At 36.4% G+C, this 18,621-nt stretch overlaps 1 protein-coding gene across 1 annotated transcript in view; it reads left to right on the top strand.

Moving 5' to 3' along the window:
- The first annotated feature begins 457 nt into the window (after positions 1–457).
- The window catches only part of LOC149409752 (uncharacterized), a 70,055-nt gene continuing 51,891 nt past the window's right edge, over positions 458–18,621 (top strand). The window contains exons 1-9 of the mRNA XM_089649303.1: positions 458–558; positions 970–1,055; positions 6,437–6,616; positions 6,984–7,233; positions 9,174–9,369; positions 10,375–10,470; positions 11,873–12,018; positions 12,452–12,578; positions 13,204–13,347. Of these exons, the coding sequence (XP_089505429.1) occupies positions 458–558; positions 970–1,055; positions 6,437–6,616; positions 6,984–7,233; positions 9,174–9,369; positions 10,375–10,470; positions 11,873–12,018; positions 12,452–12,578; positions 13,204–13,347 (1,326 nt within the window). The remainder of the gene's footprint in view (positions 559–969; positions 1,056–6,436; positions 6,617–6,983; positions 7,234–9,173; positions 9,370–10,374; positions 10,471–11,872; positions 12,019–12,451; positions 12,579–13,203; positions 13,348–18,621) is intronic.

Here is an 18,621-nt window from a genome sequence, read left to right as displayed (position 1 = left end):
AGTTTAAAGTGGAACACATCCAAACCACGTGAATTTATTTGTTATTTTTTTATGTATAATTTTTTTTTTTGTGAAAAAACACTGAAGGCTGTCAACTAATATGGATGATTCGAACGGCATTTTTTTCATTCATTAATTGGTTGTGGGTTAGAAAATACTTCTCCAAAAAAATGATGGTAATCTTTTGGGTTAGATGTCTACAGCAAATGAAAAATATCACTACTGATTAAGTACTTAGGTTTCATCATAAAGTCAAATAGTGAAAATTGTTGGTTGGATGATTTTTGCATAACGTGATCCAAATAATATTTAGTATCAGTGTAAGTTAACAATCGACCCCGGTTGCTTTGGATATAATCCAATCAAGCCAGTACTTAACTGTAAGCCGTAAAGCTTTCTATGGAAAGGGCTAATTCCACATCTGAAATTTAGTAGCAATTTCTATGGTTTCGCCAAAATGGCGTCTTCGGCGGAGACATACTGTCTTTGCGGGCAGCCTTATAATGTTGGACAATTCATGATTGAATGTGACTGCTGCCGTGAATGGTTCCATGGCAGGTAAACAAACACAATAGCGAGGTTCTGAGCCAAAAACATCCCCTACAATGGCCGTATTACATTCACGGCACGTGATTATAAATGTGGGCCCCTCCTCCGAACATAGCTGCGCGTTTTACGCTCCTTCTAAATGAAATAATGTCCAATAATTAAATAGCCACGCTCTAATGACGCGGAAAACATGTCTTTTTCTTATGATTAACTCAAAATTTTAATTTTACGCGAGTTTCGTCGGTTTTAGACGCGACATTGTTGATTGTTTACGTTCCGTTGCTATGGACAGTTTACCTCCAAACGTCAGTCAGATGCCGCGATAACAAAGAATTTCGAATGTTTGCTCGGGTTTTAACAATTATATGTCATGAAATAAGATAAACTAACTGCGCCTTTAACCCTGTGTTTGTTTTTCAGTTGTGTTAACGTTAAAGTATATCAATCGGAGGACATCGACAAATACCATTGTCCAAAATGCGTCCCAACTTATGGACCCTCGATATGTAAGTAAAAATACATTAAACCAAACTTTATTAATATTGATAACAGTTATTTAATGTTAAGCTAAATAAAAAATCTATAAAATAATCAATTCGTCCCATCAAAACACTCTCACGACACTTTTTAACGATTGACAAAAAGTAAGGGTTATTTTTAAAGTTTTTACAAAAAATACTGAAAACAACAGTAAAACATCAATATTTTTCTTTAAAATTGTATCATTGACGTTCTTTAAATTATCGCGTCTTGTTATGTAAGAGTTTTTAATGAATAAAAACGCATTTAAGCAGCGTTAAAACAGTTTTTGGTAAAACACTCACAAATCTCTATTCAAAACAAAACAAGTGGTTGGTACACCTTTGTTGTCATTTTGGACATTTGTCTCTTTTTTTATTTTATCCTTCAATATTTTGAAATTAAGTTTGGATGTCATTGATAAGTAAATATTATGCACTCTATACAAGTCAATAATGTTGTCAAAGTGACATCCACAGTTTGAAATTGTTTTACCCATGTTTAGTGACCAAATCCAAATAGCCAGGTACTTCCCAACACATTTTATGACATTTAAAATATTCTTAGGCTCCAAGTTTAAATTATTTCTTTGTTCCACAACTAAGATAAATTATTATTTTATTTTTTTGGAATAACTTAACGAGTAAAACCTCACATTGTAATATTTAATAGTTGAAGACAATATTATGGACTCTCAAACGAATATTTGAAACAGAAAATCAGAGCCCCGCAAGGCTCGACTGAATCTTTTTACGTATCTAATTTTCGTCTGAGAGTCGTTAATATTGATTTCAATGATTAACTAATAATAATAGTTTTCAATTTAATTTTTATCATAAATGGTTTTTATTGGCGTGCGAAATTTTATGAACAACCGCAATTAATTTGAATCGAAATCCTCAATTAGTTAAGGACAATATGTAAAATGGTAAAAGTTATTATAACAACAAATTTTAACCCATTGCCATTCGAATTGTTGATTTTAGAAATGGCCCTCACCTACGAATTAATTTTTTACCAAGATTTTTAAATCTGCAGTGGTTCACTAAATCTGATATAAATTTTAAACAATATGTTTAAATATAATGTACTATACGAACAATCCCAAGCTTCATAGTCTTGTAGATCACAGTTACGCAACAAGGCTAAGATCAGAACAAAGGATGATAGTACCAAAAATGAATACATCGTTTGGACAACTTTTCCACGTATTCCTGGCTCCTAAGGTGTAAAATGGGTTCAAGCAGCAATGCAGTAAGGTTAAAACAGACCCTCTTCAAAAGCAAATTGTCGTATGGCTGATAGAAAGTGGCAGAACGAAATCGGAAAGCTTCCTCAATGAAATTATTGGTTCAATGATATTTCATCAAAATGAAAATTCAACACACCTTTAAAAAGTGATATAGAGTCATTCAAAGTGATGAAACAATAACTAGGTTTAATAGTTACCTATGCAACCTATTTAACCTAGTTTTTGTTTCATCACTTTTCATGACTTTCTATCACTTTTTGCAGATGTGTTGAATTGTCATTTTGATGATATACCTACCCGGTCACCGAAATTATTGTATGACTGAAGAAAGACCCTTAAGTGACTTTATCCCTACTATCGTATATATTTATATTTTTAATTTTTGGTTTTGTATTTACATTTGTATTACGATATATGTACAACATTGTATTAATGTTTATATAAGTTCTTATTTATGTTATCACCATAATACAAGTATTTGCCTAGTTTAAAAAATATAAAAAAATCTATTTCTGAAAAAATAAGAAAATTCACAGATTTAGGAAATGAAATTAAAAGAATTTGGCATTCTCAGACTATAAAAATATTACCATTTGTTATTTCGGCTACTGGCATTATACCTAGCTCTCTCATTCAAAATTTAGGCGTATTAGATCTGTCAAAGAATTTATATATAAAAATGCAAAAATCAGTCATTTTAAATACATGTAGAATTACGAAAGATTTTTAAAATATTTATATTGAGGGATCAGAAAGATTTATAGGTCCAGTTAAAAGTTCTACCTAGCCGAACCCTCTGATATATGGAGTCGGTGAATTATTTTCCCATTTGATCTATGGTGATTTGACGTGTTCTTCTTGTATTGTTTTGTATTTATTATGCTTATATAATGCACTTGCATAATGTGGATTGACTAGATGATCATTTGTGGAAGGGTTTAGTTTTTCCTGTGGGGAAGAAGATTTAACCCAGACATAAAGTTGGAAAAAAAAAATAACTTCAGTATTGGATCAAGTTATGTAGAAATTATTTTGAGTTTAAAAAAAAAACAATAATGTGAGTGAATGTGGATATAAAAATAACTTTACAAATATTTTTTTTTACTTAGATACAAAAAAGTTGAACATTGGTAAATCTCATTGCCATAATTTTTATTTACGTATTATATGTATAATGAAAAATTTAATTTGATATGATACTCCTCAAATAATCTACCGCGTTCATTTTTCGAGCAACGTTAACGATATCAGAACCACTCGCCATTTTGAAAAATCACTTTGACTCGGATTGCCAACAAAACTTAATTTGCAATTTTCAAGGAAAAACTTTACCGACGTATTATTGCCGACACTACGAAATGAATGCTTCATAATCTGTAGAGCGATTGGCATTTAAAATTTGAAACCCAGATGTTGCACGAGTGTCAAAACAATAAGTCACATTGCTCTTGCCCTATTATAACAAAGGCAAAAAGTATTAAGTATCTAGGAGTGGAAATAGATGAAAACCTTAGATGGGACATACACATAAATGGAATCACTAAAAAGCTTACGAGACTTGTATATTTCTTCAAAAACCTAAGAAACATACTACCTAGGAAAGACATCAAAAAAGTATTTTATGCTTTAGTTCATTCCCGTCTTGAGTACGGAATTCTAGTATGGGGATCTGCTACAGCAAATAATATTAACCACTTAGATATTGCTCAGAAGAGGATTATAAAAACCATACTAAAATTACCCATCAGAACCCCCTCAAAAGATATTTTCAAGTGTTTTGACATTCTAAATTTAAAACAAATATATGCCAAGAATATTTTAATACATCATTTTAAAAACAGAAAATCTCCTAATGAAACTCGGATACATGATACAAGAGCCTCAAAAAGGGATATACGAGATGTTCCAAAATTCAAGACAAGTTTTGGCCAAAGAAACCACATATATCTGGCAACCAAACTTTACAACATCCTTCCTCCAAGTTTGAAAAAGATAGAAAAGATAAATAAGCTTAAGGAAAAACTCAAAACATGGGTGAAAGAAATTAATTCAGACATACTAGAAAATGTATTAAAAACATCATAGAAACTAAATAACAGAAAATCAAAGAAATCTACCAGTCCGCCTCAGCACAGGACTACCTAGTGAGGAGGACTAAGGAGAAACTATATGAATGAAATATTATAGATTTTTATATAATGTAACTCTCATCAAACCTTATTAAATAGATACTAATAAAAAAAATAAAATTAAAAAAAAAACTGTATGTCCGTTTTTCGTTTTTCGCCGGTGATGTTTGATGCCAATGGGTCAAGTGTCTATTTTTAATTTGTGCAAATTTCAAGTAAAATAAACTATTAACTGTACTTAGCTATTCCCTATAGATAATAGAAACAAAGGGAGACGTAGCGTGGCGACTGTCGACGACTGTCATCCAATTGTGCCACAGATTGTAGATACGATTTGCAGTATTATGGGTGAATAGTGTTGTCACTTTTGGCTATGTATTTTCATACTTATTATATCCAGTCTTCTATCTATTCATTTCTATTATCTATGGTTTAGGGATTTATAATGTAGTGCTTATAATTTGGTGTCCGAGGTGATTTATTCCCAGAAGGTGGTTTATTATGTTTATTTATAGAGCGGAGAAGGTTTACACGTAGTTCCCGTGAGCACTGAATTGTGAATTGTGCTATCCTTTAACAACAACCCAGTCTCTTTAATAAAGTCCACCAGGGTTGTCATTGGATATGTGGCTATGTCTTCTGGTTCCACAATGTGTGTTCCCAGGTCTCATCTCTCCTCTCCAATCTCCCTTGGTTTATTATGGTAAATACAGTATTCTTTCAGTAATTCACCGCTCTAGTATCCGAAAACTACTATAATCTGCCGTTATTTTTACTAGTTGAAAGCACGGAATCAAGCTCTATAATTGACCGGTATTCGTAGTCCACCGAGCGCCAAGTTTTCATCGACAGGTTGGGTTATCTCACTCTTACACACTCAGTTATTATAGCACCACCATCTAGCTTGCTAAAGCTGAGCATTTTGCCAGTCACCAGGGTTAATTATTGTTGTTTAGGACATTGCCGTTAGTCCTCTGTGAATTCTAGTAACTTTCGCACTTGTTTCTGTTAGTTTCGTTCTGCCACGTTTTTTGGTTGGAATAAGTTTACAAAATGGAGTCTTCTTGAAAGCGTAAACACTCCTATACTTTAACCCTTAGGGGCCGGTGCACTGCATTTGCAGTGTTGAAGAATCGTGCCCATGCACTGTACGAAGCACTGCAATTGCAGTCTCGAACTTATACATTCATTTTGCTTTCAGATATTACCTCTAACTTGGTTAGTTAAAAGACAAAAATAAAAATGTCACTTTATCAAGTACGTATGGCGACGTATTGGCTTGAACAAAAAAAGTTTTTATATATTGAATTTTTTTTTGCCTGCCCCTACGGGTTAACCCATCTGCATACCTGCCGTCAAGATTGGGGGCTGCACTTTTGTCGCATTGAGGCGGCTAAAACTTTTCCCACATACTTAGATAGTTCATAATAAAATTAAAATCTATAAAAAAGCATAAAAAAGTTTAATTTGAGGAAATATGGTGTGCAATACTGCACAGTAATAATAATCCTTCTCAAGTATGCACAGATGTCACAAATAAAAATTAGTATTCCGATGGGTTAAATGATAAATGGAAATTTTACGAAACATTGATAGCGGTTTGTTTTTAAGAAATGTTTAAAAATTTTAGCCTTTTCTTCATATTTTTTAGCATACATATTATGCACTATAATCCGCCGCTTCCACTAATGGGTCACTTGCCCAGTTTTCAGTGTGGCGGATTAGTGAGAAAGTACCATATATTGTTTATTTATTACATTTTATATTTAAGATATTGAATAAACGATACACGAGAAAGAAAAGAAGGTGAAGAGATGCGGCCCGTCAAAAGTTGCGAATGCCATTGCTTTTGATGAAGCATCCCAAACAGTTTTCTGCTAGCGGCGCTATTGTTTGTTTGTTGGATGTTTTTGCCAGAACCTTTTTTTTCATGACCAGGAGTGGCTAAAATAGTTTCTGCATTTGCAATAACTTGTTTGGTCTGCAGACAGGGTTCCCACCAACGACCACCGGCAAGATCGCTACGAGCTGAACGCAGACCGCAAGCCCCTGCAGGCGGGCAGTCGCGCCTTCGTGGCCGGCCTGAGCCAGCGGCGCTTCTCGCAGGACAAGCACGTCATCGTCCTGCACGGCCACCAGTTCACCGAGCTCTACTTGAAGGACACGGGTGAGTTCAAACCGGAATTGACTGTTGAAATAACATTCGTTTAGCAGTAAGGTACGAATTAGAGTTTTTATTTATTTAATCCCCGGAGGGATTTTAAATGTGGGTAGTGTTTTTAAGTTGAAGGTCTCTTCAATAAAAATTCACTGAGTTTTTCTGATCAATTCACTGAGTTTTATTTTACATGATGATTTTTAATATCTTTATTAAAAAAAATTTTAGCGAGTGTGTTGCAAAAAAAGTTAATTTTGGACAAAGTCCCACCCTCCCCACAGCATCCCCAAAGATGGAAAGAGAAACAGGTAAACCTTAGGGCCTTCTGTTATGATTGTTAGCTATTATAAAAATCATGTTTTTTGTTCTTTTGTAGGCTTCAACAAGCCTCTCCAATTCGAGAACTCTGCCGGCCTGGACCTCCGAGTGCCGCCCGCCAATGCGTTCAGCGTGCGCACTGTGGCACGCCACTGCGGTGCCGGCAAGGAGATTGACGTCATCGACGTGACACGCCAGACCAACTTCAAGATGGCACTCGGTGACTTTGTCGACTACTTCACGTCGCCGCCCGAGGAGCGCGGCGATAAAGTGCTCAATGTTCTGTCGCTCGAGTTTAGCGATACACCGTGAGTATTTAATTATTAAACTGACTAACTGTAACCCCGTTTCTCCGAATGGGTAAGTAGAGAAGTTGGACCTCCACACAACTCTGTCTCAACAATGTACCTAGTATCTAATATAGGTGTAGCAAATTAATTAATGGGGATACCGCATTTCGTTCACTCCGCTAAGTTACATTTGTAAAATAATTGAATAAATAATACTCTTCTGTCAGCGCCTGCAATATCATCTCAATAGTAAAGGATTAACCGCTAAAATCTCCCGAAACCATTGAAATTCACCGAGCGCCAGTGCCAATGTGTGAATGTTAGAGTGCTACATTGTAAATTAGCATTCCTTAACAGATTCCTTCCTGAAGTATTGGATTACGCATGACCAAAGTCGTGCAAAATTCAGTTGCCTTTAGGGCACTTCGCGTATGTGTCGATGATGCTCGGGATGAGTTATATATCTGCTCTGCTCCAACATGTGATTTGCTGTTATGAGTGTAATCTGTCTCGCTCATGGCACCGTTTTGGCGTGGACAGAGCTGTCACGATATCGCCCAATGCTGTTCCCGTGTAGTAAGGTAAAACAAAGTTTTGGGCATAACGAAATATGCACAACTCATTTGCGCGGGAGTCTTATACTAAAGGATAGCTCAAATTATTATTCGAGATTACAATTGAACAGTGGAAGAAGAAGTCACTGTTCAATTGTAATCTATATTTAATTTTTGACTTTAGTATATACTTGCTCCTGATGAGGTGAACATTGTTAATGAAACATGTAGAGGTTATACATATTAAAGTGATGTAAAAAAAGTTATTTGTGTTTTAATGTAATAAATAATGACATCACAAAGTGATAAGCTTTCAGAAAAAAATTTCTTTGAAAAATTAAGTAAATTCAAATGGGGTTGATGATCCTGGTGTGTCTGCGTGGATGTCGATCTCTGTCCATCCATCTAAATCGAAAGGCCGGCTGGGATGTGCTTCTTCTGATGATGCGGAACCCCTAATTGACGAAGAGGAATCACTTTCGGAATGTTCAATATCAATATTTTCATATTCACTATCAATATCTTCATATCACTCTCCATTTGGAATCTTATTTGAAAAAAAGTTCTAATTCAAATTGATACGATATGATAAATATATTTTTTAAAACGATGCATTCATACATACACGAAAATGTGAAAACAATATAGTAAAAACGAAATAAGCAGCTCAAAAACACGACCGATCTCTAAGGCAAACTGCGTAAAATACATCGCTAATTTTGACGAGCCTTACTGGTGTTAGCTAAAAATAGAAAGCTCGAAACCGGCGTGCGTCACTCGCTATTAGAACGCATTTAGCGCGCTAGTGTGACTCGTTCAAAAGCATGAAGCAGTTAATCATTTAAACAGATCTTTAAAATTAAACAAGAACTGTTGCGGCGTGAATGGACTGTAATTGCGGTATTTTGTGAATTTGTTTGATTTGACTTACCAATATCTCCAAGCTGTCGGCACCTTCCACTTTGCTCCGCGGCAATCACCGGTAGGGTAATTGTTAGTATTGGAAGAGAGGTCAGGAAAGGGAATAGTGATATTGGATTTGCGAAATGGTCAATGCGTTAAAGATTGCTATTTTTATGCACTTTTTCAATGCGATCTTTTGCGGTATAACATTTGCTGTTTACAGCGCGGCGCGGTGGTTTTACTACCTCAAGATAGGTTATGCGGAAGCGGTAGGTCGGTTGAACCTTGCGGGCGGCTCGGTAATTTTAACACAACTGACTTGATGTAGGTAAAAGCGCGGAACGCGGGCGGGAAACAACAGAACCAAAAATTATATGCAACAATTATAACTGGCCCGAGCAAGAACCCTGGCAATTTAATAGTCCTGTTATCCTTACGGTGATTGTGATTGAAGTCAATAATTGTATGATAATAATAATAACTAAAGTGATAATGTTTCAGAATGTGTAGTGTTGTTTGGCCGCCCCTGATGGCCCGGCAGCTGGACTGGGTGCGAGTGGTGTGGCCCCCGGAAGCTGCGCCCCAGTCCCCGCTGGTGCAGCGCTACTGCATCATGTCACCCAGCGGTGCCTACACTGACTTCCACGTGGACTTCGGGGGCACCACGGTGTGGTACCACGTGCTGCACGGCCAGAAGGTACACAATTGTATTCCATTCTTCTACTATTCTAAATTTGCATTTTCCGATGAGTCAGTCGCAAAGGTTGTGCAAAGCATGAGTGAAGACTGGCGGAACATTCCGGATGATCTCTGCAGGTTGCTGAGGTTTCCTGTAGCAGCATTCATTGGATTTTGACAGAAAAGTTGCAATATCGGAAGGTGTGCACAAGAGGGCTCCTTCAATGACAAATGAGGTTCAACGCTTTCCCAATGACATGGCGGCGAGTTGGTATTTATTTATTTATTAACGGACATCGTCCAAATTACATAATAATAACACGAATACAGTAAAATGAAAAATACAGGATTAGACGAAGGTACATGAAAGCAAAGACATAAGGCAGATATGATATAAGAAAATGAAGTGACAAGTCGAATCAAGTCAAGACTACGCCGTGGGTCAGGACCACGGGACACTTATAATATTCCGTCACTTGTTTAGCGACCGGCAATCAGACTTATCCCAAAAAAGTTAAGGTTTTGACTTGAGTTGACCAGCCTACACATTAATATCCATAATTTGTCGAATGATGGTTGAGGAAGAGCAGTTCATTATTTCTGTGTGAGGGGATATTGAAGGGAATGAGTTGCAGTAGAGTAGGTGAATCAATAATACCATTTATAATTTTGAAGAAGCAAATGAGGTCATTTCTTTCCCGACGGACTTCCAAAGGAGAGAGGTTTAGAGTTAGTTCAATTTCATCATATGAGTATTTGCCTTTTTCTATCAATCCCTCTTAAGAACCGATGTTGAACAGATTCAATGCGTCGAATGTGGACAGCATAAAAAGGAGACCAGATAACACAAGCATATTCAAGATGGGGGCGAACCAAGGAGCAGTAAAAAGTTCTAAGGATATTTACGTTTTTGAAGTCCGAAGTGATTCTAGTGATGAAACGATTGATATGATTATTGCAGTTGGATAATATATTGTACGCTGTTTTTCCACATAAGGGCTCAATTAGTGTTTTTATTTTTCAGGTGTTCTACTTCATTCCTCCGACTCCCACCAATTTGAATCTCTACCAGCAGTGGTCCTCTTCTCCCAACCAGAGTGAAGTCTTCTTCGGTGATTTGGTAATATTTTACGCGTTGAATTCTTTATTCTGCTCTGGGCGCATTTCCAAAACCAAGTAAAAATAAAAGTCTGACCAATTGGCCTTAAATTTCATCATCATTATGAAATTAAAATGTCACAATATCAGTCAAGTGTCAATGTGCCATCTATGAACGCGTAGATTATGACGTACGTCACGTGTACACATAAGGGTAAACTTAAAATTATTGATTTACTGCTCTTTCATAGATGGCGCTAATTTAATTATTACTTCTAAATATTAACACACTTTGGACTGGAAAGGTAGTTCTACCCGTTCCGTCGATTGATGCTTAACACCGGGAAGGGGAGTTCTACCTTTTGCGCCGGCCTCATTTCAATGGCAGAAAAGATGGAATTATTCAATGTTTTTATATTAATATTATATACCAATCTCTTTGTAAAGGCCCAACTATGTGTACATAATTATTTAATCGTAATGCAAGTCTTCATTTTATATTTATCTTCGTACCTTTCGTTTAATCGGTATTTCAACTAAAAGATAGTATATTATTTGTTATTTTACTAATTCAATTCCTGGAATGAGGGTTTTTATGACGGTGAAACCCAATTCGAATCTCTATCTCTGTTCCATACAATATTGTATGCCTTTCTTAAAAGAATTGAGTTTGTTTATGGACAACACTATTTATTCATATTGCATATGTACGGCGCAAACAAATAGTTCATCTTAATATATTGAAGCATAATTTGAAAAAAGTGTTTTTTTCTGAAAATATTCAAATTAGCGCCATCTGTGAACAAGCAGTTTATACATAATTTAAAGTTTTCCCTTAGTGGCATGTATTTAGTTTTATCGAAAATTGTGCAGGTACTTGATAATTCAATGTTTCCCTACGTTTTTCATTTCCCATCATTACGCATTTTTGTCATCATTCTATAAAAAGAGGTTTCAGGCTAATTTGTTGGCTTTTGGGAACAATACATATGATCTTGGGTACATCGTTATATCTCCCTTAATGTTGTGGTGAGAAATATGGTATAAACGGTGCTATAAAGAGAATATACCACGCTTTATATTCATATCTTTCTAATAATAAATTTTGAAAGCGTATTTCATTGCTTATGAAAAACAGTTTTTAGTTTTGGGATACGTTTACAAATCTTCCATTTATTTGGATTTGATTGCAAAGCGGAAATACTCTTGACTTTCTGACAGAATAAGCCTCAGGTCTGAGGAGAAAGTAGGCTGGTCGTGTTAATTTTGCATTACAGCAATAATTTCTCCAACAGAGAGTCATCGATGAAGACTTTTTATCATGCTAAATTCTTCCATAATTTTCTTCTTTCTCACAAGTACTGCATGAAAACGATGGCTTACCCCGGATCTACTATATTTATGGTATCTTATGTGGGTTTAAGGTGGAATCCTGCACGTGCTGCACACTCAAGCGTGGCCAGACTTTGTTCATCCCCACGGGATGGATCCACGCCGTGTGGACCCCCGAGGACTCGCTGGTCTTCGGCGGAAACTTCCTGCACAGCCTCAATATCGAACTGCAGCTGCAGTGAGTACTTTTTTACATTCTATACTATGGGGTTTTATTTCACCACCTCTGTGTAAACTGTTGAGTAACTACTCGTCGAGTAAATTTAATTGTAGATTTAACATGGCTGTGAAAACAGACAGGTAGTGTTACTTAGCAGTGGTAAAACAGATGTTATACACTAGAGAAAGATTGTATGTAATGTCATCCTTCAAGTATCTTTCATACAAGATGTATGAGAAAGAAGAAGATGATCGTCGATGATGTATGTACGAGTTCTCTCTGGGACTATTTTAATGGATGCTGTTATCTTGCTATCTAAAATCATTTGTGTTAACTTACAAATTCCACACAGCTGTAAAAATTTCATAGTACCAAAGCTCACCATTTAGAATTTTAGCAGCTTTGGACTTTTTGTTTGCCCGTTGCTAAATCAATTCCCTTTTCGTTCCAGGGTCAACGAGATAGAGAAGCAGATTGACACTCCGACTATCTTCAGGTTTCCCGGATTCGAGACCATTCACTGGTACGCCGGTGCGCACCTGCTGCAGCAGCTCAGGAGGATAAATGAGGAGCAGCAGGTGAACACAACAACCTAAAATTTTTATACAGAAAACTTACAATTACAGCTCCCACCATAGACAGCCAAATTGTCTCCCTTTCTGTGATTTGTCAATAAATTAATCTGGCAGTATACAGGCAACTCGCATTGTAATATCACTATTTAGTCTTTGAAAATAAAATTTGCGTACAAATTACTAGTCCTTTTTACAATGGGACCCAAATTGCTGGCTGACTAAAAAATTTAACTGCAAATCCCAAATTGGGTATAAAAAGTTAGGGGTTTGTTTCCAAAATTGAATATTTTGTTACATTATTTAGTTGGACACTTTTACTAATGTGTTATAATTTACACCTTGCTCATTTTTAGCGTCGCTACGCCAGGCGGTTTGGTTAAAAACGAACATTCAAATACTATGCAGAAAAGTTACCTTACTTTAGTGAACATTACTTTTCTGTGCACGGTCTGGTTATTTCAATGTGTGCTCTACGGCGGTCAAAGTTGAGTTTGTTCAAAGCATTCTTGAACCCTGGTAGGTGCTCAAAAGACGGTTACGTGGTTTGCTTCCAGTTCTTCGAAAAGATACTCAGATTTTTTTTGTGATGTCTATGGCTAAAATCATGATTTACTTATTTGTCGTCCAGGATAAAGACTTCATTATCGGTAACGAGGGGATCAAGGATGGTTTGGAAGTGCAGAAGAAGTCAGCGCTGGACTTGCCGCCCTATCTGGTTCGGGGTGTTCGCATTTTGGCCGCGGCGCTTAAGGAATGGAACGCTTGTAAATCTGTGAGTATATTTTGTTTGATTCCCCGCCCCACCTCTGTTCCTACCTACACACAAAACACATAACTTTCTTTGCGCATAGTCGCTTTGTTAATCCGTGCAGTTTGGTTGTAGCTCGGCGATAGTCGGCATGCTTCCATGCCATATTTCGTAGTTTTTCTTATCCTATTGTTATTGCAACAACGAAGGTAAGTCAATAATTAAAAATACTAATTTTGGTGTGTATCTGTACTGTGTAAGGTCCTGTTCTCACTTCCGTTTAAAAAACAGAATTTAAATGGGTTGTTGGCTAAATGATTCTGTGGTTCTCCAATCCGCAGAATCCAAGGTTGCGTGATTACTCTCGGTGTGCAATAATGAGAATTCGGATATTTCCGATTTAGTTTTTATTTTAACAAAACTCACGTTACAATAATTTTACGAACAAAAATAGATCACGTACATTAGAGGAGATTTAGGATTAAACCGACGGCTAGACTGCTGGAGACAGAATGAATTATTTGCCGTGCGAGGTATCGCGCGCAGGTTTACAATGATACCAGCCTCACAAGAATGTGGGTAAAAGTAATGTTGTCATTATTTTCGGGAGATGTAAACTCCCTATAATTTACCCTACAATAGCAATAAATTAAAGAACAATTAATGTGTTTACAAAAACATTTTTGCAAGTAATGCAGTTATTAATATAAGTGCTGTAAGACAATGCATAATTCAAAAGAAATATATACCAGTGTAACAATAGTTGAACTAATTTATACTAGGCTTGTATAAGACATGTCATAAGTCAAAGTATTAGGTGTCTATGATAATAGTCAGTAGTGAGTTTATTGTTACCCACAAAATTAATTGTACTCGGAATAGCTGAATAGGCATCGCAACTTGGCATTAACAATTAGTATTGTAGTGGGTCGCATGTTGGAACAACAAGGTGACAAGTACAAACAGTTCCATACAAATCTAGGAGTGTGCGAGTTCGGACACGATTTTTAAATGGATGCACTGCGCTGGCCATCCATCTGACAAAAAGTGCCGGAGACGATTTTTAACTGTGTCGGATAAGTGTGAACAGCTCCATATAACCTCTACAGCCACTAGGGCATCCGATTTTTAAACGGAAGTGGGAACGTGCCTTAACTCTGGAATTCAGATTTGTTTTGAATTTAAATGTCATTTTCAAAATTGGAACTGATTATGTGAAGAATTCAGACAAGCAGTAAAGTACCTACCTATAATATAATATTTTAGGTAACCGGACAACTCAACACAATGACAATTCAAACACCCCTTTAAAAAGTTATATAAAGTGATGAAACAAAAACTAGGTTAAATAGGTTAAAAAAAATATATATATTGGATGATTTATATAGCACCGTTTTTGTGCAAAATCACCTCAAGGGCGCTGTACAAATATATAATACACTTCTACAATGATCTACTAACTATATATGGAGATAATTGTTACCGGCCATATTTTATATTAAATGCCATCCCGAACTTTGCAGATTTTCTGCGCGCCAATACTCGGTCCTCGAGTAATGTTCGGGATGGGCAGAGCATGAAACTGTCGCCAAGGCATGGGCACACAAAGGATTACAGGTTCTACTGATTGTTGTGAAATGAAAGCAGTAGTTTTGTTTTTGCACATTATAAAACATGGAGAATATATTTAAGTAAACATGTTACATATTATGACTCGGCACTTACCCCCAGGGATCAAAAATTGGTTCTTAATTCTATCTAAAACTGATTAACCACTTAATTACGGAAAGTGAGCGGGGAGCTTCCATACGGCCGGCGGTGGTCTGTCCCAGACAGATCGAGCTGGCACCATCAGGGCTTTGGTCCAGGAGACGGGTCCAGCGTCTCCGACAAGGTGGCTGATAAGCGGTTCTGGAGCGTATCGGGTCTATCGTTTATGTAACATTAATGGAGCGAATCCATCCATTGAGCTGATCGGCAGATTACTTGAGCGGGTGCCGTCCGGGCTTGTGATTTTATTATCCGTATCTTATTAAGAAAAATACGGCTTGTATCGCGCCACTTGAGGTGAATGCTTCATTTCCCGGAGTCCGCGGAATAACGATTTACAAGGGATCGCGTATATAAACTTCAGTAGAACATTATTTGTGATCTTCACGAACACACACACGGTCATCCATTATACGGACGTTTATTTAATAGAGCCTGCACCGACTTGGTTTTTGTAAAAAAAGAACCGAATAACCCGCATCAGGAATACTGATGTACACTTTTTTAATACGATCGCCCATCCAGGGTAAAAATGAATTATAATCTAATTGACTGTGCGATCATTACACGGCCGTCCCGCTCGTGTAACAATTCCAGAGTACCCCGCGAAAGGAAACGGAAACAAACAATAGACTGCCCGGCGGTCTATTTGTTGCCAGACCGTGCTCTCTATAATTTTAATCAAAATTAATGCTATGAATGGTACTTGTTCTGAAGAGGTGTTTTAAATAATTACTTTTAAATAAGACTTAACACCGCTTCATAACATTACCCCCCGCGCCACACAAATGTTTGTCCCCAAACATTAATACAACTCTAAAAAAAACTACAACTGCAATAACTAAGCTTGAAAAGATCCTCTGGGTTTCTAAAAAAACAATCAACAATTATACATGAGCATCATAATTTGTAAGATAAGTAAGGAATAAGACAAAATCTACGATTTGGATAGCAAAACTTATGATGAATGGGTGTGCCGCAGCTTCAATCGCACCCATCGAGCGTGCAGCCGGATGGTTGAGCCTGCGATTCATCCATTCTAGAACTTAAAGATAACTTAAGATTAATGTAACTTAATTACAAATTTTAGAAGATATTACGTGAACGGAGTCTGCAAGCACCCACAGTATCGGAATACCGGGTGATGATAAATTGACGATTGTCGAAGACTGCCGTTAGCGTTACATCTGTGACGGAAAATATTCTTAAACAAAATTGTAGGTAAACCTGTAGGTATATAAAAAAATATTATTGTTCTTCTCAACACATCTAAACAACTTAAGCGTTAAAGCTTCACTGGCCCTTTAATAGGGCGATAAGCCACTCAGGCAACACTTTTTTTATAGGGAGGTAAACCAACCCTCACTTTTCACTGAGTCTACTTCTCCGTTGGAGATAAAACACACTTCGAAGAAATTCTATCTACTCTACCTGACCTGGTTATTGGGTAAGTCTTTCGAAGAGAATTTATACAATAAGACAAAATAATCATCCTTGGAAAGCATTATTTCGTAATATGAGAAAAAACTTTTAACCTTTACACACACGCAGGTGTGTAAGGTGGTTTAATCGAGTGGAACTGTCAACAACCAATCTTATAGATGTGGTGCAATTAGTAGTAGTATACATCCATTGTTGTAAATGGAGTCATTGGTCGAAGATTGTATACATCCATTGTTGTAAATGGTGCAATTGGTAGAAAATTGTATTATTGTACTAATTTATAGATAAAACTTACTTTTACTAAATATAACTAAAGTTATAGAAGGAATTTAAGGAAAAGACATATGCTGAACCAGCTCTTATAATTGTATCATTAATTACTATGAAATTATTAAACAAAATATCAAGAGTACTAACATAAGTATACCATTTCCAAACATGACAAGATAATTATAATAAAGTAAACAAAAATATATTTGGTAAAATTCAATTCTTAATAATAAAATTTTTAAAACTGCTTAGAAAACAAAGATGTACTGGACCGGTACATCTTCACTTTCTAAGTAACGGGCGAACGTATACAATATGAACATAAGTATATATTAAGAAACCTAGAATATACGGGGATAGTGGAAAAGTATCACCGTGCATTCCAAGATTTGGGCAGTTTATATATCCCATGCTACCTAACTTTCACTTGTTTAGTCAAAGCCATATTTCAAGTCGTTTTTTTTTTTTTTTTTTTTTAAATTATTTTCCTATAAGCTTATCTGAACAACATCATTGTCGTGTAACAAACTCGAGTAGGATACTAGAGTATTATACTAAATTTATTATGTTTCTTTCTATTATTTACCGATTATACTAACCATTTTACGAAATTTCTATATTTTCTAAAAGAAAATTAACTAGGACAGGACTAAGGACTGTCATAATGCTGGGTCGCTCCAACTCGGGTGATCAAGCCGCTTTGTGCTCCCGTGCATTGAAAAATATTTGAAATATTAATTAATTGAGAGTACTTGGTAGGGTGGCCAGACCCACCAAAGCACTATCAGAAACATATTAATCCGGTATATTTTCTGACTTGACGATGTCTTTCACGTGAAAGTTACCAGTTTCCTTACCTTTGAGGTCTGCTAATGTATAGATTAAGTCTGATTTTTTCTTCACGACTATATTTTGCACAAAGCGTGGAGCTAGTTTCTGTGCAAAGTAATTTAAAGCGTTTGATTGGACGAAATTTCTACGCCAAACCCTGTCTCCGACTTGAAAACTAACATGTTTTCTCCGCAGGTTATAATGGTTTGCTCCTTTTTGATAAGCTTTTAGTAAAGCATCTGAGACTTGCTCATAAACTGATGACAGTTCTTCTAATTTTTGTGCGTAGATTCTCTGACTAGTACAATTTTGTGAATTAGATTCCGTATCAGCTATAGGGTTACGATGCAAGTCACCGTCTAATATTTGCTCCCGACCATGCATTAGAAAATAAGGTGTAAAACCCGTAGCGCAATTTACGGAATTGTTCATAGCTGATTGTATTTGTGGTAAAAATTTTGACCAATTACGGTGGTCTGATTCAACTAATATCGATAATGCGGTGCCCAAAGTTTGGTTATATCTCTCTACCACATTATTTTGAGGGGTATAATAAGAGTTATAAAACGGAGGAGGTATATTATAATTATTTAATAAGTCCTTAAATTCTTTGGATACAAACTGACGGCCGTTATCACAAACAATGGTGCGCGGTACGCCATGTACAAGAAAGATACTTTCTTCTAAACTCTTCACAATGCTTCGCGCGGTACCTTTGCGCAACGGGAACAGCCAGGTAAACTTTGAAAAAACATCGACACAGGATAAAATAACGGTAAAACCAGAGTAACTTCTCGGTAATGGACCTACCAAATCCAACGATAACATTTGCATTGGACGTGTAACTTTTTTTGGATGTGATGAAATACCGTTAGGTGAGGCCGTACTGATTTTGTGGGCCTTACAGACCGTACAGCGATTTACAAATTGTTTAATGTCTCTGTACATATTTGGCCAAAAATACCGTAATTGTGCTTTTTTATA

Source organism: Hesperophylax consimilis, chromosome 29 (genome assembly GCF_061612785.1).
Source record: "Hesperophylax consimilis isolate HC1 chromosome 29, BYU_Hcon_1.0, whole genome shotgun sequence".
In the NCBI taxonomy this organism is placed as follows: Eukaryota; Metazoa; Arthropoda; class Insecta; order Trichoptera; family Limnephilidae; genus Hesperophylax; species Hesperophylax consimilis.
Note: the sequence above shows the minus strand (reverse complement) of the source record. Positions and strands in the feature narration are given on the sequence as shown.